Source organism: Sylvia atricapilla, chromosome 1 (genome assembly GCF_009819655.1).
Source record: "Sylvia atricapilla isolate bSylAtr1 chromosome 1, bSylAtr1.pri, whole genome shotgun sequence".
NCBI classification, from domain to species: Eukaryota; Metazoa; Chordata; class Aves; order Passeriformes; family Sylviidae; genus Sylvia; species Sylvia atricapilla.
In genome coordinates, this window is record NC_089140.1 from 136,950,592 (window position 1) to 136,976,759 (window position 26,168).

The window sequence follows — 26,168 nt, forward strand, 5'->3', positions numbered from 1 at the left end:
TAAACTCTAAAGAACTCTGGTCAAATTAAATTGTATAGAAGATTTGTATTTCAAATTACTGCAACAACTTCATTACTACACTGAATTATTGCACCGTATTAGTAATTTAAAATGATCAAAATTGCAGTTTTCCTATTATATCCTATATTACATGTATATCAAATGTCTCTAAAAAACACATTATTTAAAAGAAGGAAGTACACTTAATATGTGCATTTTAATATTAAATTATAATTTCAATATTTTTCTTTAATATTCTAACTAAACTATGTCTGATTTATACCAACAATTTGTGATCAAAAGAAGAAATCCTGAAATATTAAGGGAAAATAACGACACAACACATCAGAAAAAATCAATTATAGAAGTTAGAATTGAGAGTGTAATGAAAAACAATTAAGAACTGCAGGAACTGTAAAAAAACACAAATAGGAAAAACAAGTTCTGAGAAGAAAATTGATAGGGAAATATAAAAGGCAATGATTCAATTAAAACATCAGCATAACTAATTTATTAAAATCAGTATGGCTAATTTTCTTTTTCCCTTTTTTCCTTCTAATCACTCCAGACCTGACTGCTGGATGAAAAATCATCTCCTTTCCTCCTTCCACGTGAGAAGATATCAAGAAATTCTGGACATTATTATCACTTATTGTCTAATGAAAATCTTCATTAACGAATCATCCATTATAGAGTTCATCCACCAAACAGAACGTATCTATGTGATTTGTTGCATATATTAAATGGGTATTTCCAAAAGTATTATGAAATATTAAACAAATGTAACTCAATGATTAAATGTATGAGTGCTAGATTACATTTGTTTTATGCTTATTTCTCGCAACTTACACAGTTTTCCAAGAAGAAAACTTCCTATATACAAATCTTATATACAAATAATCTTAGAAATCTTACTGCCAAATACATTTACTTTCTTCAGACTCCCATCTTTGTAGCTCTGGGTTTTTAACAAAAGCAAAGAAACTAAAAAACCCTGAGGACATCTGCACACTGATTACCTACTAGACTTAAAAATATTCAACAGCTCTTCAAAAACCTCTCTATCTTTACTCCTTCTTTCTTCTTCCTGCTTCTAAGTAAACCTCAAAAAAATAGGATATGTGAAACATATTTTCTAACAAATCCTTAGAAGTTTTATATTGAATAATCCCAAAGTAATGATCTATTATTTTTATTACAGTCTTTCAAAAAAATCATGACAAATAATTTTCTTTTAAAATCTTTTTGTTTTCAAAAGTTTCATTAGCATATGATTTAATTTCCTGTACCAAACCTTAAAATCTTCTTGCCTTCTACAATCATAAATTCTCCTGTAAGACAGGAGGAAAAAGAAATGCTGGTTTAATAAGGAACACCCAGTAACAAGATTTTTTTCTCCCTGATTCATTTCTTTCCTGGCCATTACGAAGATATGATATAAAGTCAGATACCAAAAAGTATGAGGCAAGTGCTTTTATAGAAGAAAGGAAAAGGACAGAGAAATTATAAAGGCTTACAAGAGAGTAATAAAAATAATAGAGAAAGAGAGTGGAGATGTCTGTAGAATTAATAAAATTTTGTAAAAAAATAATCAAGTAAAATTATCAAAGCATATATTTCCTCAAACTGAGAATATATGGTTAAAATTTGCAAATGCTTAGTGACATTTCTATTCTTTATAAAGAGAATTTTGGAGTAATAAATTTCTTTGGAATGCAGAGTTCTCTTGAAATTATTTTCATAAGGAAAGCACTGAGACACTTGTGAACTGCTAGGTAATGAGTAGAGTCATCCATTAAGACTTCCTGGCAGTATTTGAGCCTGAGTCTGCTAAGCAATTTTTTCCTTCAACCACTGTATTTCTTTTTCAGATTGTTTATTTTGTCTAAATTTACTTTATGACTTACGAACTGTACTAGAGGTCTTTTTCATTGCTTGCACCTGGTACTCATTTTTTTCTCAGCGGCATTCAATTATTATATATGTGTATTTCCATATTAAAATGAATGTTGAGAGCAGAGTAGAGTAGAGTAGAGTAGGACAGAACAGAACAGAACAGAACAGAACAGAATAGAATAGAATAGAATAGAATAGAATAGAATAGAATAGAATAGAATAGAATAGAAACAATAGGATAGTTGGAAGGGACCAACAACAATCAACAGTCAACTGCCTGAGCACTTCAGGGCTGACCAAAATTTAAGTCATATTATTAAGCACACTGTACAAATGCCTTTAAATATTTGGCCATATGCCTCTTTACATATCTTTAGACAGTAAAAGTATGCTATATAAGAAAATGTTCTAAAATATCTCTCATGATGTATGCATATACACAAATAAAAATTCTAAAGCCTAAATAAGTAAAGTATGTAGTTGATATAAACCATAAAACAATTCAATAGGACTAAAAGCATTACGAAGCATTGAATTCACCGTATGAAACAAAAATGGTAGAAAACGAAAAATTTCAGATTATCCTCTATTACTTTGAATCACGAGTCACTTGAGGCCAACAGTTGTTAAATATTTAAACAAGGGAAAAAATCCAAAAAAAACCCCAAAAACCAAAACCAAACAAAAAACCCCACTTGGAAATATCATGTTTCTATCATGTATCTGTTATGTTTCTGTCATGTTTAAATCTTTTCATGTTTTCACATCTGAAAAATACAGATCATACCAGAAGCTGCGATTGTAGTATAAAAAATATTTTCTACTAAAATCTCCGTGTTTGAAGTTCCTAGGTTTGACTGAATGAAAGGGGTTAGGGATCTCCTTTTAGTTCCCCCTTCTGCTGAATTGAGGAGATAAACTTTCCTGAATTTAACCACTTGGATTCATTAGTACTAAAAGGACCCAAAAGATGCTGGTTTTCACTACCAGCTATCCTATCTAAATATATTTTTCATTAGTCTGTCAAGGTGTATCTTGAAAGTAAGCTTCTCATGCACTCCCTCCTTCTAAAAATTTTCATTGTTCCAAGAACAAGAACTCTTCTTGGTCATCTCCCTAACAAAAATATTTACATATACTAACTTGTCCTTATTTAAGTTCTCTACATACTGACATTCACTTCAAAATTTACACTTTCATCCTGTCTTAAATTTTATTTTGTAAGGTGGAATGATCAGGAAATTGTAACACCATTAGAGTACCTTTATTTATCTGATTCAGTCTGAATCCTTGTTGATGAAGAAACCATAATCATGTACATTATTCCTCAAGAGATTTCACCACGTGTACCTGAGGTTCCTTTTTCCAGCTAATAAGCTTCAAAAAGATACTAATCAGTCAGCCTTTGACACAATTTAAAATATTGTTGCGGTCCATGTAGTATAAATAGTACAGTAATTTACACCTAGCAGTTGAATTTTGGGTGTATACAAATCTCTAGTTCTCTCTATACATCTCATTCATGAATAAACTTCAAAAAAATGTTTACAAAACAAAATAGTATTGTCATTGTCTACTCATTCTGAAACACCTTGTTCACAAATTCTGAAACACCTTGTTCACAGAACAAGCCCATTGAAGGCCAACAGTTCTACTCTTTTACTGAAGCTATGATTTTGCATGTATACCAGTGTATCATAAAACTGCACTATTAGGGTTTTGCTGGTAATATTCTCAAAAAAGCCTACAGTTAGGTCTATATGTACAATACATTTTTAAAATTTTAGATATTCACACATACATATAATAAATTTTAGTAATTACATTTAGGATATTAAATTTTGTCTTCTCAATTATGAATTAATTTGCATAATTTGAGAGTGTAATTCTTAAATTACAATCTAGACCACAGGAAAAAATGCATTTCCAAAGTAAAAACTAATTTTCAATAGCTATTAAACAGAGAAATAATTTTAAAATAAATTCAAAGGAAATTCTTTAGTAGGTCCTATATAATTCTATAATTATTTATTATGCAGAGTTTTTAAACTTCTGTGCATAATACATTGTAAAAGAGAGGATAAAATACTTCAATAATAGCCTGCAGGAAATTCTATAGAAATACCTTAGGAACATCCCTCTGTAATAAAAATTACTTCAAGTCAATTAACAACTATTTCACATTCCCAAAAAATTCCTTCAGAGTATGTCTATGTCTTTTTAGTGGGCAATATTTCATTGAAGAAAATGATAGGCTATTTATTGAAGGTCATTTAATATGTTTTAATTACTGTTATCAAATATTGGTGTTCGCTAAGTAAAAATGGTAAAATTTTACTCAGTATATGAATATCCCTTTAATAGCATGCATGCATATGTGTATGTAACAGACATGAGAAACATGAGTAACAGACACAGTAAAAAAATTTTGAAGCTTTTGTATAATGACTGCTAGCAAAATCAAGACTCAATGTCGCATGAGGGAATAAAATCCTCACAGAACTAGATGTGGCCTTTCTTCTCCACTAAGGTATAGAAAAGTCTGACTTCACTTGTATGTGGGTTATCGTACCTTTTGGTACCTATAGTACCATTTTAGTATGTGAAAAATTAGTACTGAAACATTATTTTAGCCGTATCTTGGTGTCTAAATTATTCTCCTTTTTTTTAAAATAATATAATACCTAGCACTTTATTTTAATAAAATAATTTAGAAGCACATGCTGTACCTATACCTTGCCTTAAAGAATAGGTCAGAGAAGAAAGGAACATTGAGAAAACAGTGGAGAGGTCACTGCAGTGTAATGATTCCAAAGAGAAAATGGGAAAAATAGAATATGTGTATAACAATTACTGCCATATTTAACTGCCAAAGCAGTGCATTCTTACATTTTTTAATTACAAGATATTATTACAGATCCTCACATGATCCCTCATAACTGAAAATAACCCTGTTTTTTTTAACTTGGCCAAAGACATTCTGAAGTGATTGCACAGCCATACAACAGTACAAACCGAACTATTGATTAATTTATATCAGTCAACAACCAGAAAATACTTCAGATCTTGACTGAAATTAATACAAATGAAACATAAACATCTACTTAATAATTTCTATTTTAGATGCAAAACAGTGTTTGTTTTTCATTTCTTCTGTTTAATGATATATTTTAAAATTCTGCAGCTTTCCTGTTTCAAAGGTGTTAGTAAATGAAGCTAGAATAAATCATACTAGGTGACTATCCAGTAAGACAACAGATTCAAAATAAAACTATCTTTACAAAGTATCAATCATATAATGCGATCTCTAAAAATTCCTTGGGCTATAAAAGGTGCTTCTCACCAATATATTGGTGTTTATAAATTTTCATGTAAAATTGTTTAACATGAAGCACATAATAAAAATTCAAAATGTAAAACAAATGGTATTCAATGACATTAGCCTACAAAATTAAGCTGATCCTTTTCTGAAATTGTGTTTGTTTAAAGACACACCACATGCAATTTTTTTTCAGAATATCTGATGGTTATATTAACACTTTCCAGTATTACTTTTTGTCAGCTTCATGTTTCAGATATAGATATTTACTTTTTAACACAGCGAACAATGCTAGTTTCGTACTTCAAATGTTGTTCATTATTAATATTTTAGCATACCGATCAGATAATCTCAATATAGAAATATACAAGATCTTTAGCTTTAACACTTTAATATTTGCTGAATTTCCTAGTGTTCTAAATGTTGCTTTAAACATTGATTTTATATTTGATAGAATGTACAGATGTTCTAAAAACCAAAATTTTACTGAAGACTTAAACAGACGAGATGAATTCAACTGCATCACCTACAAGTTTCGAACAGCAGCTATTTATAAAGTACATTTTAATGCTATGGTTAATTATATCTAATCACGTATGCAGAATAGATTAATATTCTAATCTCAATTCTCTAAACTTTCATCAGATGTCTTACACTAGGTTTTATTGTGAAATATAATGATGCAAGCTATAAAAGAAAATTATCAAAAGAAAATTCCTTATATGGACATTTTGTCATTTTATAAATCAAATCCATTTTCAAAACCAAGGCAATATCATTACTAATTTAATTTTTCCATCTGACTGCCCTACTAGAACTCAAATTTAGATGTATTTAATCCCTTTCCCATTTGGTTTAATTACATTTTCTAAATGGACACCTGAACTTTCATTTTTAATTGATACAATATATTTTTTCATAACTACATGGGCACAAGTAAAATAATATCCAATACCTCTATGAGTAACAACTGCAAGTTCTTTAGTTCTTTCTATCTGTTCAGCATTTCTTGGTCGTCTTCTTGTGCCTTGTAAATTTGCTTGATGAAGAGAGACTGTTTCCTTGTAAGTGGCTGACTCCAGAACTGATTTTCTTATATTCATAGCTTGTACTCGTTGTTCTTCAGCAGATTGTCTACAGGTGGTCACTGCACTGGATACAGCAACATCAGCAGATGTGCTAGCAACAGTAATGGCACCAGTAGTGGCTGCAATATGCTCCTCTAACTCACCAGTGGAGGCAGTTTTGATGAAAGTAGAAGAACCTGTGGGACACACAGTAGTACTGGATGCTAACTTTTTCTTTTGAATTGTGTTTTCTTGATCAATCTAAATGATTAAATTTCCCTCTGTTTAACACAGTAAAGACAACTGACATGAAAAAGAGGAAAGTCAATAGGCTTTATTCAAAAAACTGGAGCAATCAGAACATCATTTAATGCTAGTGAACATTTTGTAATAATAGTGACATGTATTAACATGTTAAGTTTGAAATGTCCTCAAAACTTAAACTTTTTAACCAGTATAATGACAACATATCATTTCCACCCCTGCACATTCAGTCCTGAAATCAGCATGGCTAGAGCAAAATATACAGCTATACCATTAACAGGGCCCCCACATTTAGCAAAGTGGTAACCATCCCAATCGAGGAGTGAAATGGCAGCATTATATAGTAACCTAAGTAGCAGAAAAAGATGCCATATTCCAGCTGCTAATAAGGCTGCCAGATATGCTCATTCTTTTCATCAAAGCTTGACAGGGCTCTAAAAGCCCATTTAGACTTGACACAAGGCCAAGTGTAGATGAATAGTAAAAGGCACACATTTAAACAAAATTTGTCAGCATTATTATTTATACTTAAGGTTGTAAAGAGGCTTCATATGTAATTCCCTTTTGCTCTCTGATTTCTGTAATATACCAGATTATTTTACTAAAAAAACCTCACACACACAGTATTTGATAAGCTCAACAATTGTCCACCCCTTGCTTGTGAAAACATTAATAGTACTTTTAATTTCTCTAGTATTTAAAATATATAGACAAATTTTCAATATTTTATTAACATTTTCATCTCTCCCCATCCCCCATATTTGGTTGCAAATGTTTGGAAGCCAAGTCTCTCACCTGTGAGCATTTAGAAAATCTTAACACAGTAGAAACTCCATCTTGACTGGAAAGAATAAATGACTGGGCAATGAATAACAAAATTCACCATAAAAAATAGCATAAACAATGCTGAGGTATCGTGAACTGTAATATGTTTTGCTAGTACCCTTAAAACATGGCTTTTTTATTCCATCATAATGATTAGGGGTCCTTGAAAAGTCATTCAAACAATAATATTCCACACTTCTCTTTTTAATTCTGAGTTCTCCTCTCATACCTTGAGACTTATCTTTTAAATATAGTGGGTGATGACAGGATGGAAAGCCACTAGAGTTTTCACACTCTTAGAAAAATCTGTCCACTAGAAAATGGAAATAAAACTCCCAAAGGAACAAAGCATTATATAGTATATTTAAGGCACAAGATGTATCAGATCTCTTGACAGAATTCTCAAATGTTCTGTACAAAATAATGGAAGAGATCCTCATATCAAAAATACTCAGCCTTGCTAATAGAGTCTCCTTTGTTTACTGCACAAATTTTAGGATAAAATGGTTTGTCATGCTACTAAAATACTAAGATAAGAGTATATGTTAGGTTTATAAAGGCAACAAATAAAGCTGATCTGGGTACATATTATTTTTGCTATCTGACATTTAATGTCTTAACATCTGTTGTGAAGTACATCATCTCTAAATCATAGTGGTAGTTTTCTCTGCAAAACTAAAGCACCTTAGAAGCACCATGTAAGACTCCAGGTTTATGTGTCAGAGACCAAATCAAAATCTACTTGCTGTCTTATGATGGCAGTGGCATATAACTAAAATAGATCTCAACATGTTTTATTCTTTATTTCATAACAAAAGAAGAAAATTGTCACAATATTCATAATATCAAAAGTCTAGACTACTTATGATTCAGTATACAATTTTGACAGATTGGTATCATGTCTAAAACACAGAAAATACAAATGCATGGCCAAGAGATATTTTGAAACAGAAAGTGCTGTTTAAAACAAAGACAACTTAATGTATGTTACATAACCACTGCTATTAAAACAAAATCTATGTGAATATATCTTCATCATGCATGCAAATGTATAAGAACAGGCAATCACCTGCTTCCAATATCAAGGTCAAAGCAAAATTGTATTCAAAATCTCCATCAAATGGCATGGTCTATCCTATTTATTTAGATAGGCACAGCACTTTAAATGAGAACAACTTAAAAGAAAGTTCATCTCAAATGAAAAAAAGAAAGAAAAACTAAACTTAAAGCTACAAGGCTTATACACTGAAAAGTACTGCTTTGATAAAGAGGGAATTTTCAAACAGAACACCTAAGGTTTTAGGCTTCGACATCCACTTATAGTGAAGAACTCATGCAGAAGATCAGTAAAGTTAAACAATATGGCTTGATTTACATAGAGGACTTTGAGAGAAATTAACACTATGTATAAACAATCTTGTAAGTATCAGCTACTGCACAGAAAAGCTCCATCAATTTTTCCATAAATATTATTTGTAATCTGAAAAACTATGAATTTTGGTGTCTTTATTTTATGAAAACTGTCTTAGACCGATTGAAACACCTTTGTTGCACAGGCATTTTAACATACTCTCCACTTCAGTCTTCTGCAGTTATATCTGACATTTCAATTAGTCAGAGAGATTATTTTTAAAATTGTATTTTTCTATGTGATAAAGAAATACTCCTATATTATTTTATTTCAATACTCCAGTTTTTAAAAAAAGGGGAAAAAAGGAAATAAAAACTTTTAATGATAAATGGCACAAAAAGGAAGAGAAAAAGACTGATTACTGCTTTTTGAGAAAAGCTTAAACCAAAATTTTGCAGTCAACTGAAGTCAACTCAGAGGCTGAGCATCACTTTGAATTCACAATCAGCCACTGCAAAGATGTGAACTTTGAGGAGCTGCCAAGGTGAATCATATGAGAAAACGGTAAGGACACAGGGTTAAGAAAGTATAATTGCTCTTTAGGGCATGAGTTCACAAAGAAAGAGAACCTGACTAACCCACACTAAAACAGTCTGAGACCTACTAAACTGGACCAGTATTTTTTAAGCAAGTCTCTGTGGAAGAAGAGCAGATGAAAATCAGTAAAACTGAGGACCTTTCATGTGTCAAATTAGCCTGCTTACACAAGGAGAGATTTGAAGTGGTATTTACACTTTAAAACTTCTAGCTCTGTAGAAGTGGAAAAAGATCAAGCTGATGATCTACAGAGAAATTCAGTTCAGAAAACTAGTCTTAACAAGACACCACTCAAAAGTGTTGCAACTGTTAAAACCTAGGATAATGCAAACATATGGGAGCCCCATAAGCCTTTCTATTTATATAGGAGTGGAAGTTGTTCTTGATTTCAGGATCATTTTTAGTAAAGAAAAGAGGCAAGAGCCTTTGACATTTGCCTGAAACAAAGCTCCAAAAATAGATTATGAATCTGTGCTAGATGCACACACTTTGCATATGCAATATGCTACAAGTATACACAAGATTCCTGTTGTAAACATGAATCCAAAGGGAATTTACCCCAGATAAACTCATAGTGGAAGTTCAAGTAACAATTAATCTAATGGACCAAATTTTTATGAGCAATTCCTGAGGGAATAATCCATGGAGATAATAAATACCTTTGCACACTCTGAAAAGCATTCACCAGAAACAAAAATAAGGCAGAAAATGGTATCTAAGAGTGAAAACACTTGTTGAAAGTGATCTTTGTATTTTTCCTTTTAGAGGACTCTGACTTTGGAAAGCTTTCCTATAAGTTGTCCTCTTTTCTCCAGGTTGAAAAAGCTCAGGCTGCTCAGCCTTCCCTCATAGGATAAGTGCTCCAACCCCCAACCATCTTGGTGACCCTCCACTGAACTTGCTTCAGTGAAAAATTCATCTTCCCTGTCATGAAGCCCAAATCTTGAGGCACTAATCCAGCTATGGTCACAGAAGTGTTGAGACAAGGACAAAAAAATTTCCCTTTTAATCTACTGACTATATTCCTATTAATATAACTCAGGATGATGTTGGTCCTCTTTCTTCCCAGGGCACACTGCTGTCATGCTCAGCTTGCTGTCTGCCACAACACACAGGGTCTATTCAGCAGAGCTGTTTGCTATCAGACACTCCGGTTGCCAGGGTTCTTTTTACCCAGCTACAGGACTTTACACTGAGCTTTGTTGAGTTTCATAGGATTTCTGTTGGCTTATTCCTCCAGCTTGTCTGTGTCCCTATGGCAACACTGTCCTCAGCTATACTGACTGTTGGTCCTTGACTATAATGACATTTTGGTGTCATCTGCAAATCCAGTGACACTGCTCCCTGTCATTGACTGAGGCTCATTGATAAACACCTTCAAGAGAATTTGTACCAGAACAGACACTTGTAGCACTCCACTTGTTACTGGACTCTAGGTAGAAAGTCAGGCCATATATGACTATTTTCTAAATTTAATTCTTTTAACTTCAGTGGTTGAAGAACAGTTAAGAACATGCAAATTGTTCATAAAACCAAATGGGATCTAAGGCAACTGTCCAACAGCTATTCTAATTCATTAGAATTTGTTTTGATGATTGATTCCTAAACCCATGCTGAGTCCTATGTGAAAGCAATTTGGAATATTCACTATCTTATTTATTCAGGATGAATAAAGATACAGGACTTTATTAGTCCCTGTGACACATATGATCCAGCACGGACTTCCCAAATAAGGCTAAAGGTCCTTAATGCAGATGACCCTAAATAGGACTCAGAGAATAGGAAGATATTAATGAGGTGACTTACATGAGGCCAGCTTGGGACTTCTCCTGTGTATCTTATTAGCAAGAAGTTAGTCTATAATTTTGCAATGGGTAGTTGAGAAAGAAATGTAAACAGTTTTAAGAAAAAAAAAAAAAAAAAAAAAAAAAAAAACCAAAAAAAACAACAAAAAAACCCCCAAAAACAACAACAAGAAAAAAAAAAACACACAAAAAACCCCAAACAAACAAACAAAAAAAACCCCATACCTCATAAAGAAAAAGAGTGAGTTACAATTATAAATAGAATTTTTAAAAATACTAATAACTATATTCCATCTTCATTCTTCTTTCATATGTTCAAGGACTTTTAGTCAAGGCTTATTTAGCTTCCTTACTTAAAACCTTCCTATACTTAACTAATTTTGAACTGACCCATGCATCCTGTTAAGAAGATGCATTTTTTCCCCTATCTTAATTAACTGTTCTCTTTGATGTTCTCTGCCATTAAATATCTGATGCTTGCAAAAAAATTCCAATAAATTTAGAAACCTAATCAGAAGAATATATTCTGGATCTGTTAAAGGATTTTTCAAATTTGTGCAGATATAGAAGATTATTTGAATCTTTTAACATATGTCATTCCATATATATTATTTTAAAAAATAATTTATTTTATTCTTCATAAATTTCTAGTATCTTTATCTGTTCTTAGGATCAAATTGTAATAGAAAATAAAAGAAAGAGATACATGAACATAGATTTCAGAACATAAAAAAAAAATTAATGGCTTCCATAAAATATTCTTCTGACAAAATATATTTTCAGCTCTCAGCGATTTAGAAAAGAAATAAAACTGTGGTTTTACAGAAATACAGTAAAACTATGGTTGTGAAGAAATACATGACTGAAAAAGACAGGGTTCAAAACAAATTTCTAGACTTTAGTTCGAGCAGACAGTGATCCCAGAACTTACACAAGTAGCAAAAGCTCCAAAAGTTATCTAGCCAGAAGTTTAAAAAAATTCTTTTTGTTCGTTTTGTTTTCATGTTGTTCACATTTGTGAGACTTCACTGAGAATTTAATTTTTACTTCCTTTTGATATCAAATTTTAACTTTTTGCATTACTGCATCTTCCTAGGATTTTTTTAAGCTTGCCTTTTTCTGCTCTTTTTTCAACCTCCTTATTGTTGTCTCTTTCTTCTCTTTTTCTCTATTTTTTATGTAATGTTGTAAATTTAATCAATTGCTACAGTAAGACATATACCAAAACAGTCCGAAAGTGACAATTAAGCATCAACCAGAAATTTTCAGTGATGCAGGAGATATGCTATACTTCAGTATACACAAATGCATGTCTTGATGATCTTCCATATGCCTCTCTCAGTGAATTTAAGGTCACTTTACATTTTTTAAGCAGATACTGAAAATATGGTAAATTTATGTATCTTAATGTTATCAAACTGATTACATTTGGAAATCTGAAAATTCAGACAAAATGAAAAAATGCTATAATTGATAATTCAGATTATCAGATCATTAAAATTTCTATTAGAATAAGAATAAGCTGTGTTCCCTTTGGCTATAACATGTAGCAACTATATACTACAATGACACAAAGACTCCAACTTCAAAAGGCTGAAAAGGTGAATGCTTCATTTTTGGTAATTGTCTCTCCTTTTATCATTTTTTACACAGACCAATTCACTTGGTGACAAGAAGACAAACCTCTTCAATCACATTGGTCAGCCCAGAGAGACATCAAGAGAAGTCCCTCCTAGAGAAAATATGTAAACGTTCTTGCCATTACCAAAACACGTCTCTTGTTTACAGAAAATTCCCTGAGAAAGGAATTTCAGAAACCAAAACATGTCAGGCACGAGCCAGGTCTACAATAACAGGATTCTCTGGCTAACACAATATTACATAAGTGGATGACAACCCAACTAACTTCTGGTCTGAAATTTTGTATACCAAACACAGACCATTTTTTCATGTACCCTTCACCTTTGAAGTACTCTCCAGTGACAGTAAGGACTCTGAGAGCTCGAGTGGCCAGCCTCCCCAGGGCTTCTCCCCACCCATGCCTCTCCCCACCTAGGGCTGAAGCCATGAGTCCCTGCCCCAGTGATGCCAAAGAAGTGCATGTCCCCCTCTTCCCCTATTCCTGCTCTACCTAGCCATGGGGCTTATGTGCCTACCTGGCCTTGGCCTGTCCTCTTTTCCATGGAGACGCCCAATGTCCAGGGTTTGGTCAGTCTCCAGATGCACCCTGCTCTACTCCCTGGCTAGGGACAGGGGGACCAAGACTGGCTGAAAAGCCCTGTACTGCCAGCCTCAACCCTGATCCCTGAGCTTTCCAGCCTTCAGGGAGCTGTTGGCCTGTGTTTGTCTCTTATTCACTTGAAAAATAAAATGCCTGTGAACAAAGCAATACAATAAATTTAACAAGTGTTATTTTTCCCCTATTTCTTGCTCAGAATAAATAAAGTTAATCTCTAAACAGAATAAATCTTAATTATAAAGCAAAGAAGGGTTGAATGATTTATAAATGAAACAGTACCATCTTTAATGTTTTGGTTTTATCTAAAAGGTCAGGGCAGACTAAAAAATAATACTTTTAGAGAAAGGTCAGGTCCTAAGTGAGATGAAAACAATTCTTTGGCAAGGAAAAAGGTTTCTTCAGTATAAAAACTGATTCAAAATCTACTTAGAGTTTACAGAGATAAAGCTATTCCTACAGAACATTGTGTGCTGTCAGCATCAAGTGGGCAGTAAGTGAACTTTTAAGCTATAAAGTGGCATCCAGTGCAAAACAAGAGCTTTGCCTGAGGAAAATTGTCCCTGTGAGAGGACTCCAGCAATCCATTAGACAACAATTTCAAGATGTCCTAAGGTAAATGCTTACACACTAAAATTCCAAAATCATTTTAAGAAGAATTACATATGCATTGCCTTAGTGAGCATTTCAGGCAATTTTGCACTGCAATACAATGATAAAAATTATAGTGTTCTTGTTCAATAGCTAAAATTGTTCCTAATATCCATAAAAGATCAGTTACTGCAAGTATCTTTCCTCACTTTTATGTTGCACAGAGAAATGCTCACAAAGAAAACTTCTACAAGAAAAAATATATTGGCACTAAATTACTAAAAACATAGTAATTTGACCATATCTTACATAACATCCTAGCAGGTAAACTCAGGAAATGTGTGTTAGATGAATGGGCAGTGAGATGGATCAAGAACAGGCTAAATGGCAGAAATCAGAGGGTTGTGATTAACAGAGTAGAACCCAGTTGGAGGCCTGTACTCAGTGATGATTCCCAGAGGTTAATACTGGGCCAAATCTTACTCAACTTTTCAATGACCTGGATAAAGGGATTGAATGTACCCTCAACAATTTTGCTGATATGATACACCTGAGGGCTGTGCTGCCATTCAACATGAAGAATGTGATCAGCAGATTGAGAGAGGTGATCCTACCCCTCTGCTTGGTCCGAGTACAGCTACATCTGGAGTGTTGCGTCCAGTTCTGAGCTCCTCAGTACAGGAAAGACAAGGAGCTACTGAAGAGGGTGCAGTGGAGGGCAAAAAAAGATGATCAGTGGTCTGGAGCATTTCTCTTATGAGGAAAATAATAAATAAAACCCCCCATCAACAAATAAGCAACAACAAAAAAATCACATTAATTCTAGAATAGGATAAAGTTGATTACAAGAAGAGACATTTTGCTTCTGTACAAAGACCGTGGGATACTTAAATATTAGTTCACACCCTATTCAAGAACCATCTGGACACAACCCTCTGTAATGTCCTCTAAGAGGATCCTGCTTGGGCAGGGAGTCAGGCCAGATGACTCCAGTGTGGTCCCTTCCAACATTACAAGGTCATAGTGGCTGGGGCTCTGAGCAACTTGGTCAAGTGAAAGGTATCCCTGCCCAAGTCAGGGGTTTGGAACAAGATGAGCTTTAAGGTCCCTTCAAACCCAAACCATTCTATGATCCCATGATTCTATGATTCTTTCAATTTCTTTAAGGTTGGTTAATATTCATAATTTCCCACTAGGGTCATTGGGAATTAGATTCTTGGCTTAACTACTACTGACTGGTTTGCTCTAAGTGTCAAAAAGACTGTTCTCAAATGGCTTCAACAAACAGAATGTCAATTGATTATAATTTAAATTTCTTTCAAAACTATATTTTTATCACTAATTTGTTTAAATTATGGGTTTGAGAACTTTCTAGGGAAAATATTATTTAAACATGTAAGCCTTATATATCTTTCATGAAAAGCCAAACTACCCAACACAGTGCTGTATACAAATGAAGAATCCTTTCTTCTTATATCTCCAGTTAAAAAGCTGTGTACACTATTTGCCTGTTACACTAATACACTAGACATATATATTAGGAATTAAAAGGTATGGTTTTCAACCCCAAGTTTACTATTAACTGAGAAGAGAAGGAAAAGTAGTCTTGGGTGAAGAAAAATAGAAAAAGCAGAAGTTGTTTTACTCTCACAAAGTCAATAGACCTCTTCCCTTTAAAATTCGAGTCAGCCTGATTTAATTTGAATATATGTCTTTCAAATCAAGGACTCTCTTCATAGTGTACCAAGGCTATATAGTAGTATAAACTAAATCAACATTATCTAAGCAATTGTGTTGTGAAAAATGGAATGGTAAGTGTTACCTAGCTGCCCTGGATTAGGGCTCAAAAGACCTGGTGCACTATTCCACTAGTAAATTTCTGGTAATTTTGTGAAAGTCACTGTGAAACATGTGCCTCAATTCTGACATTCAAAAGAGATCTAATAAATATTTCCAATATCCCCATGATTCATAACTGTATGGTCTGTGTATGACCTCTCCTCCCACAGATATATTCATTTTCCATGCTGCAGGGTCTTATGTAGATGCATCACTTTTCCATCAGAAACCTACTCATATGTTTGATATCTTTGCTTTCCCTAAACTTTCTCCAACTTTACTATGTTCTTCGGAAATGGAGAGAGGTCAGAGCAACAACTGGAGTCAAGGTGAAGGTTGATTTATACAGCAGCATGTTTTCTGTTCTATCCTCTACTCTTTAACTAATATTTCAGTTAAAAAGCACTGGGGTGTGCTTTTTTAAGGATTCTAACTATGGACCTAAGTATGGTATGATGTACCATACACTAAGTATGGAGTGCTCTTAGTATACTGACTAAATTAGACCATAAGACCTTGATGGCATTACTGGTAATAGTAACCATCAACAGACCTCATAATTTTATTTCCAAACCTTTTTGCCTCAGTCTTCACTGGCAAATCCTCTTCCCACACCTCCCGACTGGATGGGCTTCAAGACAGGGACTAGAAGACCAAAGTCCTACACACAGTCAGAGAATTTCAGGTTCATGACCAGCTGACCATACATAAGTCTATGGGACTTGATGAGCTGTGCCCCACAGTCCTGAGGGAATTTGCTGATATAGTTGCTAAGCCACTGTCCATGATACATGAAAAGTCATGGCAGCCAGGCAAAGTCCCAAGTGACTGGAAAAGGGGAAACATTTTTCCTATGCTTAAAAAGGGTGGAAAGGAGCATTCTGGGAATGACCCACTTGTCAGCATCACCTCTGTGTCTGGGAAAAACATGGAACGGAATACTCCTAGAAGCTATGCTGAGGCACATGGAGGACAGGGAGATGATTCAGAACAGTAGCAGAGCTTCACCAAGAGCCAGTTGTTTCTAATCAACCTAGTGGCCTTCTACAATGGACCAACTACATCAATCAACAAAGGACCATATATGTAATCTATTTGGACTTCTGCAAAGCCTTGGACATGGTCCTCCACCACATCCTTCTGTCTAAAGTGAAGAAAAATGGATTCTGTGGGTGAACTGTTCAATGGATGACAAATTGTTTGGACAGTTGTGTCCAGAGGGTAATGTTCTGGACAATTTAATGTTCTGACAGACATGACGGAAAAGTGGTTTCCCTTGGGGGTCCATATTGGCATCAGTATAATTTAGTGTCTTCATCAGTGATATAAACTGAGGACTTGAGTGCACTTTCAGCCAGTTTGAAGTCTATGAGAAGCCAAGGGCTGTGGTTAACACATCAGAGGGATGGGATGCCATTCATAGAGACCTGGACAAGCCTGAGAAATGGCCCATGAGAACCTCAATAAATTGAACAAGGCCAAGCTCTAGGAGCTGTACCTGGCTCAGGGCAACCCTCAGGATCAACACAGCCTGGAAAAAGAATGGATTGAGAACAGCCCTGCCAAGGACCTGGGGGTGATGGTGGGTGAGAGGCTGGACATGACCCAGCCATGTGCACTTGCAGCCCTGAAGGCAAATTGTATCCAGGGATGAATCAAAAGCAGCATGGGCATCAGGGCTAGGGAAGGGATTTTGCCCCTCTACTCTGCCCTTTTGAGATCCCATCTGAAGTGCTGTGTCCAGATCTGGGGGCCTGAGCACAGGAAGAGCACAGACCTGTTACAGAACATCCAGAGGAGGATAAGATGATGAAGATGATAAGACAGATGGAGCACCCCTCCTATGAAGAAAAGCTGAGAGAATTCAGCCTGTTCAGCCTGGAAAAGAGATTTGTCCTGGCTGACTGTTCAACTAGCACAGACTAGATTCCAACAACAGTATCATACAAGAAGTCATAATTATTCAATAGAATCCCTTCAGGTTCAATCTGCTTATTACTATCCATCTCATCACTTAAATCTTTCTTTCACAATCTCTTACTCTCCACTCTAACCACTTTACTTGGCTCTCTGTCTTCCTTGTATATATTCAGAAAATTTCATTTTCTGCAAAGGTACTAACAATGTTCATATTGGCCCAGGATCCAGACCAAAAATAATATATATCTTGGCATCTATAAAAAAGTACATTAAAAGTAATGTAAGTACATTAGAAAGAAACACAAAATACAACACATATCAACGCTAGAAATACTTTAGTATTCACAATCCTATGTTTGTTCTGACATTTTTTCAGACCTAAAAGGGTTGACCACCATGGTTCTCAGGGGACTTTTACTATTTTCTTTTAAATATGAATGGTACTGAAATTTCACATAATGAAAATCTAAGAAATTACATAACTGAGAATCACTTTGGTTAGTGATTTCACACATTAACAAATTCCAAAGAGTAATATTCACTAGTAGGCAAGGTTTATTGCCTCCGCTGCATTTAAATGAAAATAGTTCTTGAACAGAAATCTATGTTTAATAATTTCCTGGTGCTTGTCAATGGGGAAAAAATTAATTCTTTCAGCTTTCTCACACTGCTACACAGAGTACACAAATAAAGCAGCCAATGCTTTAAAGTATAAAGAGATCCATTGACTGGAACTGAAGTGGAGAAATTTTAACCGGGAATTAAAAAGGTAGTTCATAAACTTTCATTTCTTACTTGAAATAGCATTCATTAAAAAAATTACCTTTTCTTTAAAGACTTCACTCCTTTTTTACTGAGGGACACTTTGGAAAAGGTACTTTCACTTTTCCAATTAGACAATCTTAGACCTAATTCTGAAGAGTAATACCAAGCATCCTCAACCTTCTCTATAGTGCGAATGAGTAAAAACTGTGGCTTTCATTTAACACTAAGAAATAACTTCTGGAATAATACCTTGCACGGGTCAATTCCATATTCATATTCCAAAGCTAAATTGTTGATTTAGCTTTTCTATAGGAAAAAGAATAACTTTCCTATCTTTAGACAGGAGGTTATCCAGCATATTATTCAGTCTTCATGCATATGGTGTGATTAGTTTTTGCAAATAATAGGCCAGGGAGAAATATTTGAAGAGCACAACAGCTATATTTCACATGTTTTATGCCTCAAGATAAACCTAGCCTGTTCATCAATTTAGAAGTAAAATTAAAACTACATAACTACTCCACTTTTATAACCTCAAGGACATGAGGATATGCTTTCTGTCACAAATCCAAGTCGTCTCAGTAACTAAATAACAAACATACCCAGTTTAGGCTAAAGAGAAGAAAGAGAGACAGAAATAAAAGACATTTCTGCCTAATAGTTTAATTTTAAGTAGTTATTTTCCTTGAATTTTAGTGGATTTCCTTAGATTAAATATTTTAATAGATGTATTAAATAGATATATATATGTAGGCATATATAGATAGATATGCAGTAATATAGGTAAAAATCTAAATATAAATATTAAACACATGATATGTATTTAAAATATTTTTTCATATGTTGATAAAGGTATATATATATGTGTTTATATATATATGCGTGTGTGTGTGTGTATATGTGTATATATATAAATAGGATCATTAAAACCACAATGAGATTTAAATAATTTTTTCCCTTCCAGAATTCATATTACCTATGGATTTTATAGTTTCAATATAACATTTTCCTAGTTTTTTCTATTTGTTTGAAATCTTGTATTTCATTTCAATTTATAAATCCCTGAGCTTTCAACTAAAGTGACCCAAGCAAAAAAAAATGCTTTCTAAGCATTACCTAATTGAAATAAAGAGCAATTCAGTACTTTTTTCCTGTCTTTTGCAGAGGAGTTGGAATTACTTACAGTCACTAGTATATAAAGTATTACCATTTACTCTTTTTTAAACAATAAAGAGGAGTATGAAGAATAGTAAATTAAACAGAAAGATATTAAATTTTTTGAATGCCCCTAAATTATCAGAGGTTTTTCTTTATGGTAAATATGAAATTAAGAAGACACATCTATTAAATAATTAAAAAAGTAAAGGATAAGTCTTTACTGCATCATTTAATGCTTGTTCCAGAAGTAAATTACAATCTATCAAATTAAACATTAGCACAGACTACCATGTCTTAATATTTAACTTTAGTTCTATTGACTTTTTTAAATGAAATATGATCTTACTTGAAGTAAAAAATATTGAATTAAAATTTTAAAACTAGATCTCTCTGAATCCCTACATAGTATCAGAAGTAACTGCTAATCGTGGTGATATTAAAACCTATCCTTGAGGGAATTCTAAAGGTAAGTTTTTTAAATTTGGAGATGATCAACAAAATGCAACTTTTTTTTTTTTCCTCTACAACTTGACTACAACAAAGTCAATTCCTTCTGTGCACTGTAATTGTGTGGGTGTATAATTGTGAATAAAAGACATCTCACAGGTGCAAGGGTGAAAAATAATCTGTTTAGAAAATTTATCTCAGTATGAGAAGAAGTGGAGCTGAAAGATCCAGGACTATGAAAATCCACTAAAACATTTACTTATATGATGATGTATTCATTTAAGCTATTTTTATGACTGGAGGTAAAGAAAAAACCAAACCAAAAGACAAACTTCTGAGAAGCTCTGGTAATTTCAGTCTATGAAGAGAGGATTTCTTTCTCACCCATCCATTGCAAAATCAGGTAGCCATCTGCTCTGTTTTGACAAAAGAAGTTCAAGGTCTTAAAAGTCACAGATTCACAATTCTGATAACCAAGAATCTGTCTTGAAAAAAAAAAAAATCTGTCATCTGTCAAATATATTATCAGTGGAAGGCAACCTGGCCTAGGCAGAAGATACAGCCCTTGTCAAAGTAGTAGACTTCTACAAATGTGACTCAAGGGATGCAGTACCTTTCTTTCTCCTAGGGAATCTTAAGCCCTTGAATGTTCTGGTATTAAAAAAACATTTCAGTAAGTGATAAGTAAATGCAAACTGAGATTAAAAACCTACTTCAGAGTGTCTGTAGTTGCATTAGGCATACAAACTATTAGAATAAATGCAAATCTAGTCATTGTAGTCAGTGGAATGCAGTGTTTTAACTGATTTTAAAGCACACATCTAGGACAGGATGTAACAGGTTTGTTATGCTGTTTCTTCCTTCCCGTCTTCCATTTTCTATGCCAGAATGGCATGATGTCCTGGGTCTTGCTAGGATAGAGTGAATTTTCTTTCTAGTTGCTATTACAGGGCAATGTTTGGCATTTAGGATGAGAATAGCACACTGATGTTTTAGATAGTATAGCAGTGCTCACTATGAGTCAAGGACTTTTCATGCTGCTCTGCCAGCAAGGAGGCTGAGAGACCACAAGAAGCTGAAAAGCAGCACGGCTGCGAGAGCTGACCCCAAGTGGCCAAAAGAATATTCCATACCATATGACATCATGCTGAACAAGGAATGGGGCAACTTGTCTGGGAGGTGGCAACTGGTGCTCAGGAACTGGAAGGAAATTGCTTTGCAGATGGTGAGTTGCTTTTTGATCACTAGCTTTGTATATTCTTTTATCATTATTACTACTTTCCCTTCCTTTTCTGTCATGTTTAATTGGCTATCTCAATCCATGAGTTTTACCTTTTTTTCTGGCTTTCTCCAGTCTTGCTGGGAGCAATTGTCTGCTTAGTGTTTAGGTGTCTGACATACTAAACAGACTCTGTGATCTCCTGTAAGTTCTAGCTTGCCAGCACCATGCAGATGTCTCTTCTACTCTAGAACACCTCTACTCAAAATCTACCATGTGGTCAGCTGAATCACTCTGCAACCCACACTGGCAGGATTAGCAAGGTATGGGAAAGGCTGAGTTACCCATACATAATTTGGAGCAATTTTGTAACTTCGTAACATATGTCTTGGTAGCACCTTGGCTTGTCTGCCCAAAGAGCTTCTGCACTTCTGCCACTGCCACGGAAATACATTGGGTATCTTGGGTGATTTCAGTGATGCATCAGTGCACATATATACTGATATAGCGCTTCAGAGCTGTCCAGCTTTAATGGGTATGCAGATACCTACAGGTGTCTAAACAAAAGTCTTACCTTTGTCTCTGTTACAGCTGCTAGTCTTTCACCAGCAGTATAGTATACTGTTTGTTGAAATAGCTATTGAAAAAAGAAACGAACGACAAAATCTGATTAAATTGCTTAATGTTGTGAAAAAAGTGATAGGCAGTTTTCCCCTTCTGGCTACTCTAGCCATGATGCTGTAAGGCAGCTTAGTACTATTGTTCTTTACCTGATTGGCAATTGCTTTTCATTCTTTCTGAAAGCAAAATCAAGGGGGAAAAAATGGAGAAAAGCTAACTCCATAAATAATTTATGAATGAAGGAACATTTCTATTCATAAACAAAATGACAGAAAGAAAAAAATAGAACAATATAAATAATAGAAAATCAAGCAGAGCAAGAAGAAACTTTTCAACATCTTTTTCTTCATATTTCATCCCGCATTCAAGGTCCTCACATTTATCCAACCTCAGCTCCAAATAGTTGGCTGTCAAGTATGAAGGAGAAAAAACATTTGTATGCTTTTAAATATTAGCAGGTCAACTAAATTTTATTCTATTCTATTCTATTCACATATATTCAATATATGCTCATGGATATATTTCATTGCTTCATTTGTATTTTTCTATAATCAAAGATTATTAATGGATGGCAAATATGTTTGTGCACTCAATTAATATATTTGATACTATTTTGTTCAAACTGGAAGCATGAGTTTGCACATGGCTTAAACAGAGGTAAACAAACAAGGGAGGGAAACAAAATCATTTAAGAAATGTATTTCACAAGTGAAATGGTTAGCAATTGTAGGGCTACTGTTGAAACCTTCCAGAGCTTTAAGGAAGGACAAAGGCAGAGAGTGAGAGGAAAAGGATGATAGATCTAAAAAGATAGCAAAGTTATAGATGCTTAAAGTAATGTTTAACTGTCAGAAAATGATTTTTTTTTCCCTGAAAACCTTTTCTGAATCTGGGTATGCTTGATCTAAAGAAGACTGAAGTTTGTGTAAGACCAGATGCTGTGAAGCTAACTTAATCCCTTCTGTCCACTTAGATAATATTATGGATTCATACATAAATGATGGAGAGCAAAATGTAACCAAAAGAAAGCAGCAACCAAAAGGAACTGCAAATGGAAGGAGTAAAAAAGCACAACTAATTTTAGAAACAGCAAAAGAGGATTACCGGTGCCAAGAAACAGTGAAGCAGCTGCTTCAAGAAGATCCAAAGAAGCTTTTGTTCTACTTCAGCCAACAGTTTCTGACTCAAAGGGAGTTTTAACAAAGCAACAAGAGAAAGCACCAAGGCAAGGAATTGTCAGCGAACAGAAAAATAGTGCTGAAACACAGATGACCAGACACCCAAGAATAAGTGGGTTATGACACCACAACCTATGCATGGAAACATATTGATTCTCTTCTAATTGATTTTTTTACTGAAAATTTCTCTTCTAATCACATTGGTTATTGCTTACCAATGTCTTAACTATTTTATGAATGAATACTTTTCATGAATAAAATTGCCTATTAAAAGAAGGTAATACTCATTACTGACATGACTATGTACTTCAATGAAGCTGAGAGCTTCCCACAATTTCATGTACCTCATCAAATTTCACTTATTTCCATATGAGTCAATTTAAAAAAAAAACTTTTAAGGCCTTAAAGGCCCATGCTTGTTTGCAAGGTCTTAAGCAAAAAATTAGGAAAATATGTTTAATTATGTTAAAAGTGTGATTACAAAATATTAAGTAATACCCTAGGTGGTTTTTTGGGGGGGGTTGTTTGTTTGTTTGTTGGTTTTTTGTTTTGGTTTGGTTTTTTGTTTGTTTGTTTGTTGTTTTTCCCCCGATAGGCAACTATATTTTGACTTTGCAGTGCACAAATTTTAGTCTTCTTTTCGAAAGTCTAGGCCACAATAGCTTTAGGTATTACACTGAAGCTCAGCCATGTGAGGCTGCCTTATGAAAAAGAAACTTATAAAACAGTTTTCATAAACTTAAGAGAATAGAAGGGAATAAGACTGTAATTAGTATAAATGCCAGGGATTTCGTAGCAGAGGGGTATAGGTCTGAAAATATCACCTCTCCCTTCAGCAGGCACTGACAACTGGCCACATCTGGCTCCCCAGTGGATCACCACAAGACACAACTGAGTTCGTCAGTAGAATTTGTGACATTTCTATGAAGATGTATTTAAGATAAAACAAACACTGAGCGAAAGGAACAAGGTCAGAGCATCGATGCTCCATTCCACAGCTAATACCCTCCAAGGGATTGCAGTCCATGGATAACCCACACTGGGGCAGGTTCCTCGCCTAAGAGAAAATGGCCCATGGTCAATGTACATCAGAAGAAATGAGTAAGTGGGAAGAAATGGCAGAAGAAAAGAGTGAGAAATGAAGAAGAGCAGAAATCAGCTCCTACACTTTGACCTGAATCTCCTAAACTGGCTATCACATCACACAAGAGACAAAGAGTAATCTGTGGTGGAATAGAGGAAGGTGAAGTATTTGGAATAAAGTTAAGCTTTCAAAACTGAAGAGTAAGGGTGTTTTTCATAATTTCTTTACTATTTGTAAATATTTCTTTACTATTCTTTACTTTGTTTTCCAAACCCTGAAACAGTCATTGAAGGTTTTATAATAAGGCCATTTTGTCCAGGACAATAGTTGATGAGTGGTTTTCCACACCTTCACTTCAAAATTGGAATTTTCACTCTTGATCTTCCTTTTTTCTGCCTGTTGTACTCTGAGGATGGAATGAGTGGTGGTGAGAGGGCTTCATTGCTGCTTAGGGTTTAACCATGACCCAAATACACTAACAAAATGAACACTAGTGCAAACAAAATCAGTCAACTAAGGGAGTGATTAGCTGAAAAGGGTACTGCAGTGCCACACAGTGACAAACTGAAATTGTGCAGTGTTCTGGAGTTCAGAATTTGAAGTCCAGGTCCTTAAAAATATGTAACAATAGGCTAGAGAATATTAAATTAGAGGAAGTACTAAGAAATCAGTAATTCTGGTTATAGTAGTACTATGTAGCACAATACATATGTATTATGTTTCAGAAAGGGAACTCAGAAAGAAGTTACAGTCAATCTACATCAATTAAGCAGGGGAAAGACCAAGGTTTTAACAGTTACTACTGTGTAGCACTCTGATAAAACAAGTATTGAATAAATTAACAGATTCTGTCTCAAAAGTAATGCTGAAATAAACTCTTGAAAATAAAAACAAGCACTTGTACTACATGGCTTTTTGCCATACTTTTAAATTTTTTTCTTAGCTATCTGGTTTTCAGAAAATTCATATTGAAAAAAAAGTGAAAACAAAGTTTGAAAATTGCCATTACAAAAAGGCCTAAAGTTATCTCTAACTGAAAAAGTTAAGGTTACATTTCTCAAAAAACTGAGATATTTTGTGCTACACATTTCACGTTTATCTACTAAATGTAGGAAGTTTTTTCTTTAATGTATCCCATCTCTAGAAGTGTTCATGGCAGAGTTTGAGCAACCTGGTCTAGTGGAGGTTTCCCTTCTGATGGTATAGGGGTTGGAACTAGATGATCTTTAAGGTCCCTTCCAACCAAAATCATTCTATTATTCTACGATATATATTTATTTCCTCACACTCTCTTCTTTAGTCTACCATTAACCTACCAGAAACTACGCATCCTCTATTATCTGACCACGCATTTTTCTATTTTCTAGTATCAAGGTAATTTTCTATTGATCATATAGGCTTGAGTATGCACATTTAATTCCTTTACGTGCTGAATTTTTTACCACCTAAATTTATTTTAGAGTTGCAAAAAACATTTTCTTAATTTTAAGTATGGTGGGCCGCTGCAGCATTAGACAACTTAGTATTTAGTCAACTTTAACACACATTCAGCAATACACCAGAAAAATTAAATGAGTAAACCAAAAGAGTAAAAACATCATTATTTAATCACTACATTCTTAGGCAGTAAGGAGAAATAGAAGACACATAGCATTTTCAAATCTCCCACATCTATCAACTCACACATTTTATGGCTCTTGGATAAAACACATTTTTAAAAGTAAACATAAACCTTCTGTGTTTCATTAGCTATTACCTCACATTTTTGGCAGGAATGCGTGCATGTCTACCATGAAACATAATTTGTTCTTTTCTCAGTAGTTCAAAAGAAACAGCTCAACAATCCAAAACACTTCACTTAAACCACCAAAATAGTTATCACATAGTTTCCCAATTGTGGGTAAGATTTATTAGAATTCCTACTTTCTATCTTTTTATGGTTCCAAAAGCTAGCAACTTCTTAGTAAAAAATGTGGTTTACCGTAT

General features: G+C 34.2%; 1 protein-coding gene across 2 annotated transcripts in view; it reads right to left on the reverse strand.

Annotated features, from left to right (window-relative positions):
• CSMD3 (CUB and Sushi multiple domains 3) overlaps positions 1–26,168 on the reverse strand; it is a 580,968-nt gene that overhangs the window by 344,400 nt on the left and 210,400 nt on the right. The window contains exon 7 of one of the 2 annotated variants that reach the window (XM_066334980.1): positions 6,171–6,479. The exons of the other annotated variant lie outside the window; for it this stretch is intronic. Coding sequence (XP_066191077.1) covers positions 6,171–6,479 — 309 coding nt within the window. The remainder of the gene's footprint in view (positions 1–6,170; positions 6,480–26,168) is intronic. 2 annotated transcript variants of the gene reach the window in all.